The sequence below is a fragment of the Salmo salar genome, chromosome 21, assembly GCF_965601325.2.
Source record: "Salmo salar chromosome 21, fSalSal1, whole genome shotgun sequence".
NCBI lineage: Eukaryota > Metazoa > Chordata > Actinopteri > Salmoniformes > Salmonidae > Salmo > Salmo salar.
In genome coordinates, this window is record NC_138311.1 from 17,246,500 (window position 1) to 17,265,946 (window position 19,447).

Genomic DNA, 19,447 nt, shown 5'->3' on the forward strand with positions numbered 1-19,447 from the left:
TCCAGGTCTGGGAGGAGATCCCTCAGGAGACCATCCGCCACCTCATCAGGAGCATGCCCAGGCATTGTAGGGAGGTCATACAGGCACGTGGAGGCCACAGACACTACTGAGCCTCATTTTGACTTGTTTTAAGGACATTACATCAAAGTTGGATCAGCCTGTAGTGTGGTTTTCCACTTTAATTTTGAGTGTGACTCCAAATCCAGACCTCCATGGGTTGATAAATTGGATTTCCATTGATTTATTTTTGTGTGATTTTGTTGTCAGCACATTCATGACCGCCCGCTTGGAGTTTGCCAAAAGGCAACTAAAGGGCTCTCAGACCATAATAACAAGATTCTCTGGTCTGATGAAACCAAGATTGAACTCTTTGACCTGAATGCCAAGCGCCACGTCTGGAGGAAACCTGGCAACATCCCTACGGTGAAACGTGGTGGCAGCATCATGCTGTTGGGATGTTTTTCAGCGGCAGGGACTGGGAGACTAGTCAGGATCGAGGGAGGGATGAACAGAGCAAGGCACAGAGAGATCCTTGATGAAAACCTGCTCCAGAGCGCTCAGATCCTCAGACTGGGGTGAAGGTTCACCTTCCAACAGGACAGTGATCCTAAGCACACAGCCAAAACAACGCAGGAGTGGCTGCGGGACAAGTCTCTGAATGTCCTTGAGTGGCCCAGCCAGAGCCCGGATTTGAACCCAATCAAACATATCTGGAGACACCTGAAAATAGCTGTGCAGCGACGCTCCCCATCCAACCTGACAGAGCTTGAGAGGATCTGCAGAGAAGAATGAAAGTCCCCAAATACAGGTGTGCCAAGCTTGTAGCGTCATACCCAAGAAGACCCGAAGGGTGTAATCGCTGCCGAAGGTGCTTCAACAAAGAGTAGAGGGACTTAAGTAAATGTGACTTTTATTTAAAAAAAATCTTTACCTATTTTTACTGTCATTATGGGGTATTTATTGTGTGTAGATGAGGACAAACTATTTAATAAAGTTTAGAATAAGGCTGTAACGTAACAAAATCTGGAAAAAGTTAAGGGATCTGAATACTTTCTGAGTGCACTCTATATGAGTAGGAGTCATCGACTGACTGTTTAAGGGGTTCCTGTGTGACTGTACTCTGGAGCTACCTTAATATTTGTTCATGTATACAGTTTATGTTAATGTCCCTTGTGTTTTCTTGTAGGCAAGCCTGTCGGAGATCCACAGTAACATGTGGGTCAGAAATGGTCTGCAGATCAAAGGACAGGCTATGACCTACGTGCAGTCTCACTTCTGCAACTCTATGATCGATCCAGACATCTTTCTGCTCCAGGTATATACTACTTTCTTCAAGGTGATTACAACATTAGGGATTGTTAGGTCCTAAACTCCATTCAATAATTGGGAAGAACAATCTTTCGACAGGTGTGTGCCTCAAGGCTAGATCCAGACTACTTCATCTCTTCAGTGTTCGAGAGGTACGGTCGACCCTTTTGGAAAAGTCCTTTCGACTTGTCGTTTTTTCACCGAACTTCATTGACCTTGTTTATCATCACCTGTTGAAAAATCCCGTTTTGAGTAACTAGTTGGCGAGTAGCCCGGAGGTTTTACTGGCAGTAACATGTATTTCTTATCCAGATTCAAAGTGGTGGACCTGTTGACCATGGCCTCTGTGCACCAGAATACTGTACTTGACGGTGAGCAGGAGAGGCCGATGCTGGAGGGAGCCTTGACGTTTCTCGTCATCTTGTCCAGTCTTCGCATCCACTTGGGTAAGTGCAGATGCAACAAGGGAGAAGAAAATTGTACATCAACAACAATTGGTATGTTTGTACACTAGTGTTATCCATCGATTTTTATTTTTATACATTTGTAATGAATATTTCTCCCTTTCGTTGATAGGGATGGCAGATGATGAGATTCTCAGAGCCGAGATGGTCTCCCAACTGTGCATGAACGACCGTACCCACAGTTCACTGTTGGACCTCGTATCCTCACTGTTTTATCAGCCTCACTATTCACAGTATAATTAATTGAACAGCCTTACCCGTGGTTAGTATGTTCTCACTTTGATTCTCATAATGACTTGTTGGTAGCTGGATATTTGGTCTCCAGATTTTCTGTTGTCAGTAACCTTTTTTTCTGAAGAGCTAATTTTTTTATTTTCTTGGTATCATGTGTAATTGTGTTGTCCTTGTTTTACAAAATGGGAAACCCACCAAAACACCTCGTTTTCATCAGACCTCCCCTTGTTGGTACATGTGACTTTGATTGTGACTAGTTTAATCAATGAAAAATTGCATCATTTAACACGCATCGATCTTGCCAGTTTCACTATTTGGGATCACCTTTATTATGCTGCACATTTGCCCGGGTACATACTTTCCTGAAGTGAATATTCAGATTCCTGAGAATCCTAACCCCAAGAGTGGGATCGTCCCAGGAAGTTGCAGCTTTGAGGAGATGCTGTCTGCCGTGGCTGACTTCAAAGCCCCCGTGTTTGAACTAGGGGGTTCCATGCAGCAGGGCATGTACACACCTAAAGGTAAGTTGTCTATTGTAGTTCCTGGCTTGGGATGTGTTCACTAGGTAAAGAACAGAACTAAACTGGGAGGGACCTGGATTTGTGCAATAAACTCTAGTTTTCACTTCAAAACGTTTTACAACGGTGCAAAAGTTTTTGCTACGGTGTGTGTGACTAATAAATAGATGCTGTCCAAAAGCTTTGTTGGATCAACACCAAGCATATTGTTTTCATTCAACATAATCACTGGTGCTTTTTCACCAGTCTACCTTGAGAGGGCACTCATGCACCACAATTGACTCTAGTTCAACCCATGCAGAAGCCTAGGGACTTGCACAAGTCTCAATCAAGACGAGGTCCCTCTTGAAGACTTAATTATTGTCCTGTACACGTTTGAAATTGTAATGCCCTTCAGGCAGTTACATCAATACTGTTTGTCTCCCCTATTACCTAATATAGGGCATTGCCTCAGCTGCTGAGAGCAGTGCATTTTTAAGTCCATGGCTGTTATTTTTTTTATATCAGATCAGGATTTGGCTCATTAGGTGTCCTATCCTAATGTCAGCCTTGTGATTTTGTTTTAAATTGAAATTGGCCCAATTTCCAGTCTAAATGTTTTTTTTTGTGATGGAGACCTCATACAGTCTGTAAAATGTTTTGAGGCCATTCTGTGCTGATATGATTGTTCTGGTGGTTTTATTAATCCTTATTTTACCAGGTGTGTTCTCAGTCAACTTATTCTCATTTACAGCAACGACCTGGGGAATAGTTACAGGGGGGATGAATGAGCCAATTGGAGCTGGGGATGATTAGGTGGACATGATGGTATGAGGGCCAGATTGGGAATTTAGCCAGGACACCGGGGTCAACACCCCTACTCTTACGATAAGTGCCATGGGATCTTTAGTGACCACCGTGTCAGGACACTCGTTTAACGTCCCATACAAAAGACTGATATTGTGTGGGATGGGGGGTGCATAAAGACATTGGAAAGGTTTGTGGGTAGGTGGTAACAGCCAGAACCGCATTAGGTTTGTGTCATTGGAGGTGTCAGATTGTCATTGCGACTCCACATTTCCTGTCATTGCACTTTCCACTTGGGGGCAGGCTAACTCTACTTTCTGAGGCCCCACGAGAAAAAATATATCTATCTAATATTTTTATGGCAATGTGACTTTTTAAGCAGCCGTTCCTCAAGGATTGGTCTTTCTGTTTTCCAGCGGAGGTGTGGGAGAAGGAGTTTGACCCCATCATGGTTATTCTCAGAACAGTCTATCGTCGTGATGTCCAGTCAGCAATGGACAGATACTCAGCATTGTAAGTTAAGTCACTAAGCTCATCGTCTCCAGCAAGAAATGAAGGGTTTATTTTTACAAAAAAAAACGTATGAAATAATTTTCAGGTTTTGAATGACTATGTAGGAGTACATAGTTATTTTACCAGTACATTCAGTATGTCTTGTTATGTAGTTCTGATTCGTTCTGTTTTACAGTTGGGATGGTCATGTTTGAAACCGAGCGGGTGGGTGTCATGCCCTGCATAATAATAATTCATTTAATTTATAAAGTGCTTTTCTCAGACCCAAGATGCAATTTTTTAAAATAAAAAAAATAAATAACAAACAAAGCTGTCATCAGGTCCGGAGGACATGAGAGCAGAATTAGCAGAGGTTCTTGAAAGCTTTTCTGAACAGCACGGTCTTGAGCTCTGCCTTTTTTTAAAGAAGGACCGACACTGCAGCCCTAATAGTGTCTGGAAGTATGTTCCGGAGCCGCGCAACCGAAAGCCCTCTCACCCATAGTTTTTAGTCTGTTAGAGGGCTGCTGAAGGGAGACGGACCAGGAGGAGTGAAGGGTGCGTGTAGGGCAGGAGAGTAGAATGAGGTCATACAGGTACTTGGGTCCAGAGTTGTGGTTAGCTTGGTAGATGTGAACCAGGATTTTGTAGTCGACGCGTGGGGAGCCAGTGGAGGTTGAACAGCACTGGAGTAATGTGGTTGAGGACATGTGCAGCACATTTCTGGACATTGTAGCCTGTTTAGACACTTGACAGATGCGCCAACAAAAAGGGCGTTACAGAAGTCCAGACAGGATCAAATAAAGTCATGGATGAGTCGCTCACCTGCAGGATGTGATGGCGTAGGTCGTAATGTTCTGTAGATGTAAAAATGTGACTTACTGGCTCGCTGTTCCCACCTGTCCTTGAAGAGGGGTTAGGCCAACATGGTGAAGAGGGAGGGGTTGGTTCCAATATTTTAATTGCGAGCTGTAATACAATTGAGAATCCTTCCTTGTGAGATTTAGGTTGGATGTCTCCGAAGATAAATGTGATGGTTGGGGTGGGAGAGAGAGACGGTGTTAGGTTCATTTCCTGACGATCTCTTTAAGATGTGAAGTGACTAAATATACTGAAGTGTCCTCTCCTGGCAGCCCTTCTTCATTTGAAATAGCAGTTTAAGGGCAAGGAAAGATTACATGGCTAATGGATAAAACATTTTTCTTGCTCTATGATTTCTGTAAATACCAAATGTAGGCTATATTGAACCAAGGCAATTTTAGAAATCCAAGCTATTCAATCCGTGTTGAACAAGAAATAAGAATGATTTAGATTTATTTTTGCTATTTTTAGACCGTCACATGTTGAAAAAGACGTTCTAGTACAGCGTGTAGTAACCCTGTCATGGCACCAGGTGATCATATTTCCCCCTTGAAGCATATCGAAGCTGCTATTGCCCCACCTCAAGTCTGTGATAGAAGGCTTATGTTACTCGTTCACATTGTTGGAATATGATGGATTGCCTGTCAACCAGGCCACGTTGTTATATAACCGCGATCCTTTCATCGCTAATAGCTTGAGTCTTTTCAGCCGATCGGCTGTTCTTTTGCATAGACTGGAAGGTTCCGTGTGGTAAATTCCTCAGGAGATTATTTAATGTTACATTTTTACCTATGCGTTTGTGATGTTGGATTGAGCTCTATTGATTATTGCTTGGAATTGACCTTGATTTGTTGTCGTCTCCAGCTTGAAACAGTCCGGGATGCACACGACAGGGAATCCATGGCCACCTTACAAAGAGCGGACTCCTCTGCACCCATGTTACAAAGGCCTGGACAGGCTTTTACACTGCAAGACACTGCACATTGTCATCTTCACACTGCTTTACAAGGTGACCCTCCCAACACCTCTTCACTCATATTATTAATCGCTTCATTTGTCCCTGAAAGAAACACCTGTGCATAGGAATTTCATTGTCTTTGATAAAAGCTGATGGGGAGATTGCCCTATGGTTGAATTTGGCAGAACTATAATGTAATGTTTTGTTTTAGATCTGGCTGGATCACTCCAACATGTCTGAGCACGTTCTGTGCATGGTGCTCTACCTGATTGAGCTGGGCTTGGACAACCAGGTTGAAGAGGACAAGGAGGATGAGGTTAGACCTTCAGCCACTCAAAGACGACGTCCGTTAGTTTCTTCCTACGTGCTCTTCACATTAACCCCCTTTCTCATGTTCTGTGACTAGGAGCCTTGCATTGAGGAGCACTGCCATGACAGCTGGTTCCCAGGCACCAACCTCTTGTCCAACCTGCACCATGTCATCAACTACGTGAGGGTGAGGGTGCCTGAGACTGCCCCCGAGGTGAAGAGGGAGAGAGAGCCCCCTGCCAGCACCAGCGCCGAGGCATCCAACTTCGGCCAGGTCAGTTAACACCCTGCCCGCACACTGGGTGGTACTGCCTCGACTCATGTATTCATAGTACTGTGCTCAGAATTGCTTACCTCTGGGTAGATGAGGTGTAATGCTCCTTCAATATGTTCGGTATACTGGGTATTTTTGTATTATGTAGCCTGTTATATCATCTTTTGATGTGGAGAGGTCGCTCTTTGCCAGGGTCATATGTGTTAAAAGCACTTACGTAATGTTGTTTTTGCCGTACTTCTGCTCCACAGAATTCCAGGCGCCTGACAGGGAATTGGAGAGAGGTAGCTGTTTGCATTTTGAGTGTTTGTTTGGTCTTACTAGGAAGACCTGGATGATGTCCTCGGGGCCTTGCAGTGTGTTCTCTTCTGACTGTTGTGTAAAACCTCCATGACAACGTTATTCTCTTGTTCATGTCTTATGATTTGTAGCCATATTTAGGTAGTTTTGAGTGGTGTTGTGCTCTGATGGGGTTGAAACTAAGTGTATAATGTGAGTCTGGGTAAATGCTTTTTAACTGCATGTCACCTTGATTGATGGCGCTCCGACAGGACTGTGATGTATGTATATTTAACAGTGCTCCCATCCATTGTCAGGGCAAGCCATTGCAATTGTTCCAATGTTTTTCACGTTTAAGGGGGGCGAGGTAGAATTTTCCTCTCAGAATATGAACTAGAACTCTGAGGTTTCTCTTGAGAAGTCAGCAGAATTAGGGGTATTTAATGTGACTTCGATATGTGTGCCATGCCCATCTGCTGATGGCAAGGTGGCCTCCTAATGTAGGGAGGCGGGATCCATCATGCCAAAATGCCTTTTGTGTGACGTTGTAATTTGAGCAGGCATTTGTGTCGTGCACGTAAACACTCCATTGAAAGATAGCGTTTCGAAAGGACCGGCTGAATTGGAAGGAAAGGTGGTCACATGGGTGTCTCTCTTGCTCTCCCTCTGCATGTTTTATTGAGAGGGCCATGGTTTGTGCTGCATGTTTGGAAAGCAGGTGTGGGTGTGTGTGTGTAGGAGAGATTTGACGTGTGCCTCTGCTATTGGTAGAATGTGCGGGAGGCGCAGGTGTTCAGCCTGGTGGCGGAGCGCCGGAGGAAGTTCCAGGAGATCATCAACCGCAGCAGCACAGAGGCTAGCCAGGCGGTGCGGCCCAAGAGCAGCTCCACTCGCTGGGTCCCGCCCGGCACGCCTCCCCAGCTGGTCACCGAGATCCTGGAGATCCACGAGAGCATGCTCTCCCTGCTCATCAAGCTGCACCAGAAGCTGTCGGCCAAGCAGAACTCGCTGTCGGCCACCTGGCTGGAGGACATGGACGCCAACCCAAACCGCCACGTCCACGGGGACGGCATCACCGCCATCGAGCGCATCCTCACCAAGGCGGCCACGCGTAGCCACCAGAGTAAGCGCAGCATACAGGAGATCTGTGGGAAGGTCTTTCCTCCCGTCGCTCCCAAGAAGAACAGCCCCACTGCCAAGAAGACCATGGATAAGGAGGAGAGGTTTGTTACAGGCTCCCACTCCGTTTGCAAAACCATCATCAACTTGTGTGGTGCCACTTTTTTATTTATTTTACGTCTCTTAAAATGAATCCAATAATCAACGTTAAACTGTTTCAATGTGAGGACTTTATTAGCTTTTGAATTGAGAAACACGTTTTTTTTTTTTTTTAAGTTGGTCAAAGGACATCTGCAGAGTATGAATTTGTGAAAACAAAATATATATTCAATCAGCGTAGAGCCTTGTTCTCGGGCTGTTGCCAGGGCGACTGTGGGCCAGCCAATGGCAGAGGAAGCTGAAAGGGGGTGCTTCACATTTCTCAGGCGGGCTGTCTGTGCCCCTGAAGCTGTCAGTGGGAATTACTGAGCTGTGACGCTCCTGTCACCATTTGTTTATGTCCTCTTATTAGGGGTCTCTATTTACAGTCAACCCTGCTCCCTGGAAGTCTGCACAGGATCTACCGCCAGCCACATTAGGGAAATAATCACCTTCACAGCCCGGCACCCAGTCACATACTGTAGCCTTGCTCAAAATAGGCTCTTACTTTCTAGTTTGTATGTATCAGTGTCCAATGCTACAAAGGCAATCTCGCATGATCTAGTATGCCTTTGTGGCGGCGTCTGAGGAAAAACAAGCATTGTGTAACGGGCAGACCAGTCACTGTCTGGAAATGGTAATGCACTGGTTGGTGAGTGGTGGTGATTTTTAATGGCTAGCCATTGAGAGAAGGGCTTTCAGTGCATTATTATAACTAAGCATTTCCACTTACACATGGAAACTGTTGCTATGGCGATGGGTTAACCCAATCAGTGAAGAGAATAGGCATTACTCCTGCATCAAAATAATGGAAGCCTGGGCCACATGCCTCATCACTCTATTTTAAGTACACATTTTGATTAGAATAACTGTAGGATTTTTGGTTTGTTTTATGTGTGGTGGTGTCACCACAAGTTCCCGACTATATCCAAGCGATGCAACGCTTTGACACTTATTTGAAATGGTATGACTGACTTTTTGTATTGATTGGCAGTTTTTATATGGAAGTCGTCTGTGATTTTTGAAGTTTTGTTTTCCGTTCAGGCGTCAGCGGGCTCGAGAGAGACAGCAGAAACTCCTGGCTGAGTTTGCCTCCAGACAGAAGAGTTTCATGGAAACAGCCATGGATGTTGGTAAGGCAGTGACTCATTTGGTCCAGCAGCATTTCTCATTCTCAAGGCACATTCCTATTGTTCCCCCATCTATGAGTTATTGTGAATGTTGGGCCAGTCTTATCAGAAACCTTTCCAAGCTTCTAGCTGTACTTATGTATTGACAGATTTATTCGATGGTGCAATATATGCTAGGACTTCTTGGATACGGGGCCCGGTTCGCTATAACATTGAAGTGGACTCCACGCCACTCATGCTGAGGACATTTTATGGACTCGTTCCATTATAGTCTTTGAAGGAAAGAAAGCTTAGCTTTTTTTCCCCCACTGTGGCAAGGTGACACTGGCCACAGCCCTCGGCCCTCCCATGGACTACCTACACTTGTTAGGAGCAATGAGAGGAAAGCACTCCCCTGGGGTTGGAGCTGTGCTAGTCGAGTGCACAGAGGATCAAAGCACTAATAGTGGTATGGACTCCCAGGGACGATCCTGACACAGTGTGGTTAGTGGATGAATAATGGTCTCTGTGATCAGAAGGAACACTTAGGCAGGGGTTAACAATGTAAATGGAGTTTGCCTATTTGCACAGATTTTGAAGAAACGTACTATTGTTTGAGTAGTGATTTCGCCATCTTTTTGCAGGTGTCCCTGCTGACAATGCCCTGCATTTATTGAATGGATTTAGCTCGCGTGTCCATCTCATCAGTATAAAGATTGGTCATTGGCTTCTCATGAGCTATGTTTGTTTCACAGATTGAATCAAAGGTCACAGAGGATATGAATATTTGCGCTGGGATTTTGACAAGGCAAATAGGTCCAATGGTGAAAGCATCTGTTCAAACATGAATCTCCCAGTGCACTTGGCCGCAGTGGTTATGGGCTTTGTGGAAAACTAAAGCCAAGATAAGATCGGCATCCGGGTACTATGATGTCTTGTGTTTTTATGCGCAAGGACAAAACCCCCCTTTTTGAATTCCCATTTACGCTGTTTGTTCTCGCTCCTAGCTGTGTGCCACATGAAAGATGACCATTTTGAATACGGTGAGGCTCATGCGTTTCAAGATATGATCCTATTGTTTCTGAGCATTCATGCGTTTGACTCGGGCAACAGATGTTGCGAGCATCTGCTTTTTAAATGGATTTTGTAGCATGACTTATTATGGGTTCTAAATTGGAATGTTTATGATCTAGATTTTCGTATGTAAATGACTTTGGACAGTGATTTTGTTTACGATTGAGCAGTTAAAATACCTAAAAATACCACCGCATCCTTCATTGGATGCCATCTGAAAGCATTCAATTTGTCACTACAACTATCCTCACTCAATCACGCTACAGTGTTGACTGCGAGATTTTTACACGTATGTTGTTCATGAGTTGGGAAAAATAGCATGGCAAGGCAGTCGTCCTCCATAGCAACACCGGTGTCCTTGTCTCCAGCTCGGCGTGCACTGATGGCCTGAGGCCTGAGCTGTTCCGTCTAATGCAAACTGTTTTCATTTCCCCTGGAACACACTGACCTCTCTCGAGATCAGTCCACCTGACGCAATAAATCAATTCCGACACGGGTTGACATTTCTATGCCGTATTTGCTGTTCAAATGAAAATCTTTAACATTAAAAAAAAAAATATATATATATTAATCTCTAGCACCACGCCAATCACTTGGACAGAGCAAGCAGAGAGCTGAAGTGTTGACGCCAGGCACAGTCCTTTCCAGTACAGTACAGTGAGTGGTGGACCAGTATGTCTGAACGCTACCTGTGTTTTTTGTCAATGCTTATCCTCTTTAACCACCCCTTATCTTGTCATTGAGAAAATGCAATTGTATAGGGAAAATGCATGCTATTTCACTGAAGTGGAACTGTTGAGACCCGTGTCCAACCTAATAGAACTAGTCATTGATTTTGTTCTGAATTATGAAAGAACAAAGTAATTGAGCGTGGTATTATTTCTAGGAAGGAACGCAAGCTTATCTGGCACCTCTTCAAATGGCCTTTTCTTACTGCCTGTTTTAGCCGGCCCCAAAGACAGCAGTTTCACACCACATTACCGCCAAATGTTATTATTATTTTTTTTTTTACACATGGCTTGCCAAGATCTTCCCCGAGCTCCAAGCACTTATTCCAATATGTTTGTCTCCTCGTTTTAATGTCAATTGCTCAGAAAATCTGTTTTTAGAATGGAAAACTGCTATCTAGCTCCAAATGGGATCTATTCTAGATGATATCTCCAGCATTTCTGATGAAGCCTTTTTAATGTGGTATTAATAAAGTGTTGAAGTGAGGAACCAAAAGTAACCCTTTCGTGTTGTCGTGTGTCTGTTAGAATCCCCGGACACTGAAGCAGCCATGGACCTGGGTGCCTCTGAAGTAAAGGAGTCTGAGGTCCTCTATGACTGTGTGATCTGTGGCCAGAGTGGCCCTTCCACTGAGGACCGGCCCACTGGCCTGGTCGTTCTCCTCCAGGCATCCTCAGGTACTACTGCACTACATCCCCCAGTAGCCCCCTCACTGTTTCACATCACTAAAATTAATGGCCTACACAATCCGCTTTTGTCGCACCACCGTCCTGATTTTGTAGTTCAATTTCAACCACCTACTAATGAAATGGCAATACGGAGTCATTTGAACAGGTAGTGTATTTCATAGATAAGAACATGCACGGCCCTTTCCGATTTAAACCAAAACAGTTATTCATGGCAGCTTGGCTCCACCATATTGGAAATCTAATTTTAATAGGTAGTTTAGCTGTTTTTAATTGGCTCATTTATCATTCACGTTGATCCCTGGCTACGTTTTCATACAGCTTCTCTCTGCTAAGAGTTAATTTCGATGCCGTCCTGCCCAGACCGAGGAGGATCATTCATTGTGGTGAAAATAAACGGCATGTTTTTATTAGTAATTAGTTGAGGTTTGGGAACACTTGCAGCCTCAAGGTCAAAAGAGCACCTCGTATGATCTGCCAACTGCTATTTCATATTACGCCTATCAAAAGACAATGTAAACGCTAAGTTAATTATCTCTGATCATTATTGCACACGGTCGTATTGTCCTTAGATTGGAAGCCATAATCATTGGAAGCGGGATGTTTTTCCAGACTGCCGCTGATTACTGAGAGGACGTGCGGGAGACTAGCTGTCATTATCGACTGATTTATCACTCACCATTCTCTGTTGCTGATGTAGAAAGGGGGAAAAAACGTCTGCTTTTGACGACAGGCATTCCTTAAACGTGACGCGTTTTCCACGCAACCGCTGCCCTTGATTGTTCTATGTAAATGTTATGCAGACTTTTATAAATGAGAATCTGAGAGCTCCTTATGCATTAGTAATACATTATCACTCACTACGAGCCCCCGTGCTCTTGACTATTTCAGTGCTGGGACACCGATGCAAGAGCGACGAAGCCAAGAAACTGCCAACCACTGACGAGGAGCGCATCTACCCAGCGGACACGTGCGGAGCGGCTCACGACGTCAGGCTCGCTCTCATGCAGAGCTTCTTCAAAGACGTAGGTGTCTGACTCACTCGCTTGGTTACTTTGCACACATTTTATAAACTGTATATCTCTCGTGTCTTTGGTTTTGATCTATCAAGTAAAAGGCTCACTGTAACACACGGGTAAGCATTCCTGTTTTTATTTTATTTTTTACATTTTATTGTGTACTTTTTACCCCTTTTCCTTCCCAATTGTTGTGATCTCCAATTGGTAGTTAGTCTTGTCCCATCGCTGCAACTCCTGTACGGACTCGGGGGAGGCAAAGGTCGAGAGCCATGCGTCCTGCGAAACACGACCCATCCAAGCCGCACTGCTTCTTGACACTGCTCGCTTAACCCGGAAGCCAGCCGCACCAATGTGTCGGAGGAAACACCGTACAGCTGGTGACCGAAGTCGGCGTGCATTGCGCCCGGCTGCAACAAGGAGTCGCTAGAGCGCGGCCGGCTGCGACACAGCCCGGGATCGAACCCGGATCTGTAGTGACGCCTCTAGCACTGCAATGCAGTGCCTTAGACTGCTGCGCCACTCGGGAGGCCAGCATTCCTGTTTTTTTGAAGTCTCATGGACATGGAGTGGATTCCCATCATAGATGTTGAACCATTTCTGCCTGAGTGGGTTTCTGGTGATTCAACAGCCTCGTCCCAGCCCCCGGCCAAGTGTGCCTGCCTGTCTGTCAGTAGCCAACTCAACTCAACTAGACTGAGTCGAGCGGCTACTACTACGGGCTATTTGTGTGCTGGAATCAGTAGTTTTTTTTTTTTAACTGAAACTTCATTTTATGTCATGACCGAGCTCCAGTCGCCACTCAAATCATTCGTAAATCACGGAGTTGCGTTTAATCGGCTAGTCTGTCAGTAACTCCAGCAGCCTGAGAGCGGAGATAATGAGGCATGGAGGATTTAGACCTCCCGACAGACCTTCTCCTCCACCTTTTTTTTCCCCCTTTCTCTCTCTCTCTGACTGGGAGCACTGAGGCAGTTAGTCAGTGACTAAGAAACACTGCCACTGTCTTTTCAGTTTTAGCTGCACTGCTATTCTTTTGTTCTTTCTCCAGAGAATGTTACTGCCTTACTGGCACATAGAAATTTAAATTCAGGGTTTAAAACTGCCACTTGCATTTGCAACCCTTTTGACTTGGCAGTGCGACACACCTAACTTGAATTGGTTGGTTGGGTGCCAGTGATTTTTATTTATTTTTTGCTGGTCACATTAGTTTTTGGTTCACAATTGGCTTTAAAAAAAAAAAAAAACGATCAAGATTTATTCAAACAACAATGGGTATGCAGACCATTCAAAAAGTTTGGTCTGAACTCTTTGCAATGCGCAATTGTCATCATGCTCTGTTTTTGAATTAACATTTCGAAAGGCTTTCCTAACAAACCTTCCCAATAAAAAGTTGACTGCAAAGTAGGTCTACCTGGCAGACTATCACAATTTGTATCAATCGCGGGGCATTTGTTTTGCTAACTCTACCATCACATGTAGCCTATATTGACAATACAAAAACACAGCTAGTAAAACGGTCTCTTGCTAGTCGCTCAATTGACTTTTTTTTGTTTAGTTTTTTTTTTTACCTCAAAAGTAGTCTACTGATGTGGTTTCAGCATTATGGACTTTTTGTAGTTTCTCTATAAAGTGTGATTTAAAAAAAATTATAATTGTGATTGAGAACCTGAAAGAAACTAAGGGAAAACTGAATTTACCTAAAGACAATCAATTTTATATAGGGCCCTACAACTGTAGATATTTGTTTTCCCCCTCCAAACAATCAATGTAAATATATTGTCAAGTTAAAATGTAATTATTTGTGTATGGAAGGTGGGTCCTTATAGGCTACTTGCTCAGCCCGCAAATTAAAGAACATTTAAATGATGCACGCATCATCCGCTTTCCCGGGCCCAGTGTTCTTTGCATTCGGGCCAGTAGCTTTAGCACTGGCCCGGTGTGCCACTGGCAAAATTACCTGAATGTCAAGCCCTGCACGTGCATGCTAATTTAAAATATGGCTAGTCGTTTTTAACCTGGTTCTGTATAAAATGCATTATTACATTATGGGACACAGGTCAGGAAAAAATTGGAATCTATTGTAAACTCAGCAAAAAAAGAAACGTCCTCTCACTGTCAACTGCGTTTATTTTCAGCAAACGTAACATGTATGAACATAAGATTCAACAACTGAGACATAAACTGAACAAGTTCCACAGACTTGTGACTAACAAATGGAATAATATGTCCCTGTCAAAAGTAACAGTCAGTATCTGGTGTGGCCACCAGCTGAATTAAGTACTGCAGTGCATTTCCTCCTCATGGACTGCACCAGATTTGCCAGTTCTTGCTGTGAGATGTTACCCCACTCTTCCACCAAGGCACCTGCAAGTTCCCGGACATTTCTGGGGGGAATGGCCCTAGCCCTCACCCTCCGATCCAACAGGTCCCAGACGTGCTCAATGGGATTGAGATCTGGGCTCTTCGCTGGCCATGGCAGAAACACTGACATTCCTGTCTTGCAGTGAATCACGCACAGAACGAGCATTATAGCTAGTGGCATTGTCATGCTGGAGGGTCATGTCAGGATGAGCCTGCAGGAAGGGTACCACATGAGGGAGGAGGATGTCTTCCCTGTAACGCACAGCGTTGAGATTGCCTGCAATGACGACAAGCTCAGTCCGATGATGCTGTGACACACCGCCCCAGACCATGACGGACCCTCCACCTCCAAATCGATCCCGCTCCAGAGTACAGGCCTCGGTGTAATGCTCATTCCTTCGACAATAAACACGAATCCGACCATCACCCCTGGTGAGACAAAACCGCGACTCGTCAGTGAAGAGCACTTTCTGCCAGTCCTGTCTGGTCCAGCGACGTTGGGTTTGTGCCCATAGGCGATGTTGTTGCCAGTGAGGACCTGCCTTACAACAGGCCTACAAGCCCTCAGTCCAGCCTCTCTCAGCCTATTGCGGACAGTCTGAGCACTGATGGAGGGATTGTGTGTTCCTGGTGTAACTCAGGCAGTTGTTGTTGCCATCCTGTCCCGCAGGTGTGATGTTCGGATGTACCCATCCTGTGCAGGTGTTACACGTGGTCTGCCACGGCAAGGACGATCAGCTGTCTGTTCTGTCTCCCTGTAACGCTGTCTTAAGCGTCTCACAGTACGGACATTGCAATTTATTGCCCTGGCCACATCTGCAGTCCTCATGCCTCCTTGCAGCATGCCTAATGCACGTTCACGCAGATGAGCAGGGACCCTGGGCATCTTTCTTTTGGTGTTTTTCAGAGTCAGTAGAAAGGACTCTTTAGTGTGCTGAGTTTTCATAACTGTGACCTTAATTGCCTACCGTCTGTAAGCTGTTAGTGTCTTAATGACCGTTCCACAGGTGCATGTTCATTAATTGTTTATGGTTCATTGAACAAGCATGGGAAATGGTGTTTAAACCCTTTACAGTGAAGATCTGAAGTTATTTTGATTTTTACGAATTATCTTTGAAAGACAGGGTCCTGGAAAAATAGACGTTATTTTCTTTGAGTCTATATATTTCATTTCTAGTTATGGAACTTCAAAGGGAATAGACTCTTACCTGTCTTGTGCTGTTCTCTTGTCTGTTTCGCAGAGTTCCTGTCTGCAGTCAGTCTCAATAGGCTGGGATGGAGGTGTGTATGTGCAGACCTGTGGACACACCCTGCACATAGACTGCCACAAGTCCTACATGGAGTCTCTGCGGGTAAGAGAATATCTATATGAAAGTATGGATTGACATAAGATGTGGCAGTCCTACCCTGCCTCTGCTTCCTGTAATAATCCCAAGCGCATTTTTTTACACAGAATGACCAGGGGATGCAGGGCTTCTCTGTGGATAAGGGCGAGTTCACCTGCCCGCTGTGCAGACAGTTTGCTAACAGCGTGCTGCCCTGCCGCCCAGGCCGGAGCACCGAGGTGGTCAGCTGGCACATGTCCACCAACAAGAAGACCTCTGTGCTGGTGAAGGAGGTGGAGGACCTGCAAGAGCAGCTGGGACTTTTCCCAGTAAGCACCACTGTAAGGCAGAGAGATCTATACAGCTTCACCCCAGTCTGTACCCCTGATCACTCCATCTTAACGCATCACTAGCTGACAAATGAGACTGACACTAACGATATGGCAGCTTTTTTTTTGTGTTACCCCAATTTGGCCTCCGTTCATATTGAACCGGTCGTCTCCTGGCAAACCTTTGCTGTGGTTTGTTTCCCGTACCATACCAATGATTTGCAAATGCATACCAGTGGGTAACCATTATGTCGAAATTACCATTGTTGTCAAACTGGAGATGCTATGAAGTCACTGTGTAACCTTTCCCGTTCAGACGGAGTCCAACCTCAGTAAGGAGATGGAGTTGGTGATCAAGGACATCAAGAACACCACCCAGAGGAAGTACATGGACTATGGCAAGAACCCTGGTTCCCCTGACAACGACTTCCTCTTCATGTACTCTGTGGCCAGGTGAGGGACACCGCAGTCTGCTCCGAGACTCTTCAAAATAATACAGTTTTAGAGACTCCATTTGTCACAGTCATACAGAGAATTCTCAATTTCAAGCTAGACTAAGTGAAAGTGCACCCTGCTGACAGGCCTTGGAAATGTGGGATAGACTGGTCACTGCAGGCTATCTTTCAGTGTTCCTGTGGCTAGTGACCCCCTACCCTTGCTCCAGTCAGACAGGGAGGTCCTCCTCCACTGCTCTTATTATGCACACCACTGACTCTTGTCTGGTGGCTGCTGGCTGCCTGTCCTGTCTGCTCCTTTGTGCTCTTAAAGCCAGCTAGCTCCCTGCCTGACATTAGCCTACAATAACTGGCCACAGAAAGAGAACTGCAACATTTCCTGAGTTTAGCCTAGTTGTATTTTTGTTTAGTTTTTTCCTTTTGAGTGCCTATCTTCGATTTGAGAAGGGCTGCTTGAAAAGGCTTTTGTACAATAACTTTGGTGTACAGTCGAAGCGTATTGAATTTTTGTCTTTGTACCTGCACCGGATATATAGAGTATTTTGAAGAAGGAAAAAAATGAAGTTGCTCGGAACCTGTGACGGTTTTCTTGATTGCCTTTATTCAAACCTCTGATTGTACTGCAGTGTGGGACTGGAAGTGCTGCTTCTAAGCAGCTTTGTCAGTTAAGGCTGCAGTAAAATGGTATTGACCCTGGTTGGTTCCACCATCCTTTGCCTAATCTTTTATTACCTCTGACTGTATGGATTTATCACTCTGCCTCCCTTTGACTGATTTTGAAGAGCTCTTTTTCTCCTGAGTGCTTATTCACAGTTTTGTTGCGCCTTGTGTTAGAGCCCAAATCGTCATTCCTTGAACAACACGCTCCTCTGTAATATCTGGAGTTAGCAGGCGCTCTGCAGTGCTTTTATCATAACCTGAAATTGATCATGCGTTACAGCGAGTAGAGAATGCAACCGTCATTCTATTCTGTCACCAGAGTGTTGTGGGAAGGCCTTGGTCCCTGCCCGACATGTCTCCCCCTCCCCATGACACGGTCCACTCAACCGGTTCCTCACCCTGTGCCCGGCAGAAAGAAGTCCCTGCTTCCTGTGTCTGGGTTCCTGTTGGCTTTTACAAGTTCAGTGAACAGCGCAAATTGCCTGAGGAATGGACAATTCCTCTGTCACAGGGGCGCTCTTATCAGTAGCAGACAGATGGAGCTCGGTGCAGCTGCATTATCTATGTGAAATTGCTTTTTCATACAGGGAGCCCAAGGATTTGCCCCCACCTTCCCAGCCTTTGGGAGGAAACGGCCAGTGGCAGGATCAAAACAACTCCAGTTCAGTCTAATTTTAGCAACACCTACTGTATCTGCTTTTAATATCAATTTATTCTGTTACGGCTTTTATTTCATTATTTGGTGGCGAGAATTTTAATATTAAATGTTTGGATATGCATTGGGAATTCACAGCAGAGATTATACACGGAAACTGTGGATGAAATGGCTTTTATGTTAACAGCCTAGCTTGTGCAAACCCGGAACTGTTGAAATTCTGTACGTTGTTGATACGGAATAGCTAGTCCAAAACAAACACAACAACAAATGTCTGCTACATCTTATAAATCTGATGGATTTTTATAAAAATGGGGGAAAAGTCGGTCACGCATATATTGAGGATAATTTTGCTAGGTGATGTGTTTAGGTTTGGCCACTAGCCCTACTGTCTTAGGTTGCTAATAGAGCCCGCCCGACCAATATGGGGTTTTTCAGTCTGATACTGATTTTTATGGAGGCGAAAGTCACAAATATATCTGCCAATATCGTTTTATTTATTTTTTAACACATTGTGCTCCAAAGGGTTAACGTATTCTGTAAATTATGATTTCTTAACACAATATATTAAAATTAACATTATTTAAGAACATTTTATTTGTGGATTACAGGATATCCACCAAAAAGCAACTATAATTTACTGCCATATTTATACAGGATATGACTTTAGTTACCTTTCTTAGGTACAACTTAAAGTTGTCTGTGGCAGTGGATGAGAAGCATGCGAAAGTGTTTGTGCTAAACCACCACAAGGGTGGCTGGTTGAATTAAACTGTCAAGTAAATCTGAAACTGCGCTGATACAAATAAGCGTTGAAATGCAGTAACATGTCGTTTGTAATCTTACCACTAGGTGTCAGTTTCAACATTTGTCTTGAGTTGATTTACTACAGTGTTTACAACAGTCACAGATCATGTAAACAAACACGTAAATGGCAACCTTTGACAAGCAGAAGTTAGATGTTCATTACGACAATGTTTTGTTATAGAAACCATATGTACCTTACACTGTTATTAAATGGAACATGTACTGGCTATACATTTCAACTACAAATGGCATGCGCTGATGACTTTTATGCAGGCAAATCCTTGCCGCGCTGGTTTTAGTCACGTTCTAATTTAGTTAGCTTACTAACCTTAGCTACTTATCTTATCATGAATGCAACCACATGGACTGAATGATAAATCTGTGACAACGGTCTTGCTTTTTGCAGATTGCATATTTCATAAAACGAACTAAGCCTATTAGCTAACGTAATGGGTCCAGACACTATAACGGTGTTATGTTTGTGTCATGGACGAGTAT

General features: G+C 44.5%; 1 protein-coding gene across 4 annotated transcripts in view; it reads left to right on the forward strand.

The window, feature by feature from the left end:
* LOC106581775 (ubiquitin protein ligase E3 component n-recognin 3) overlaps positions 1 to 19,447 on the forward strand; it is a 43,920-nt gene that overhangs the window by 8,352 nt on the left and 16,121 nt on the right. The window contains exons 14-30 of one of the 4 annotated variants that reach the window (XM_014164064.3): positions 1,187 to 1,315; positions 1,408 to 1,460; positions 1,621 to 1,754; positions 1,885 to 1,970; positions 2,386 to 2,527; positions 3,727 to 3,823; positions 5,528 to 5,672; positions 5,833 to 5,937; positions 6,028 to 6,204; positions 6,456 to 6,488; positions 7,255 to 7,706; positions 8,785 to 8,873; positions 11,180 to 11,329; positions 12,230 to 12,363; positions 15,960 to 16,070; positions 16,172 to 16,384; positions 16,689 to 16,825. In XM_014164064.3, the coding sequence (XP_014019539.1) occupies positions 1,187 to 1,315; positions 1,408 to 1,460; positions 1,621 to 1,754; positions 1,885 to 1,970; positions 2,386 to 2,527; positions 3,727 to 3,823; positions 5,528 to 5,672; positions 5,833 to 5,937; positions 6,028 to 6,204; positions 6,456 to 6,488; positions 7,255 to 7,706; positions 8,785 to 8,873; positions 11,180 to 11,329; positions 12,230 to 12,363; positions 15,960 to 16,070; positions 16,172 to 16,384; positions 16,689 to 16,825 (2,387 nt within the window). The remainder of the gene's footprint in view (positions 1 to 1,186; positions 1,316 to 1,407; positions 1,461 to 1,620; positions 1,755 to 1,884; positions 1,971 to 2,385; positions 2,528 to 3,726; positions 3,824 to 5,527; positions 5,673 to 5,832; positions 5,938 to 6,027; positions 6,205 to 6,455; positions 6,489 to 7,254; positions 7,707 to 8,784; positions 8,874 to 11,179; positions 11,330 to 12,229; positions 12,364 to 15,959; positions 16,071 to 16,171; positions 16,385 to 16,688; positions 16,826 to 19,447) is intronic. The other 3 variants (XM_014164065.3, XM_014164066.3, XM_014164067.3) reach the window with 3 other exon arrangements.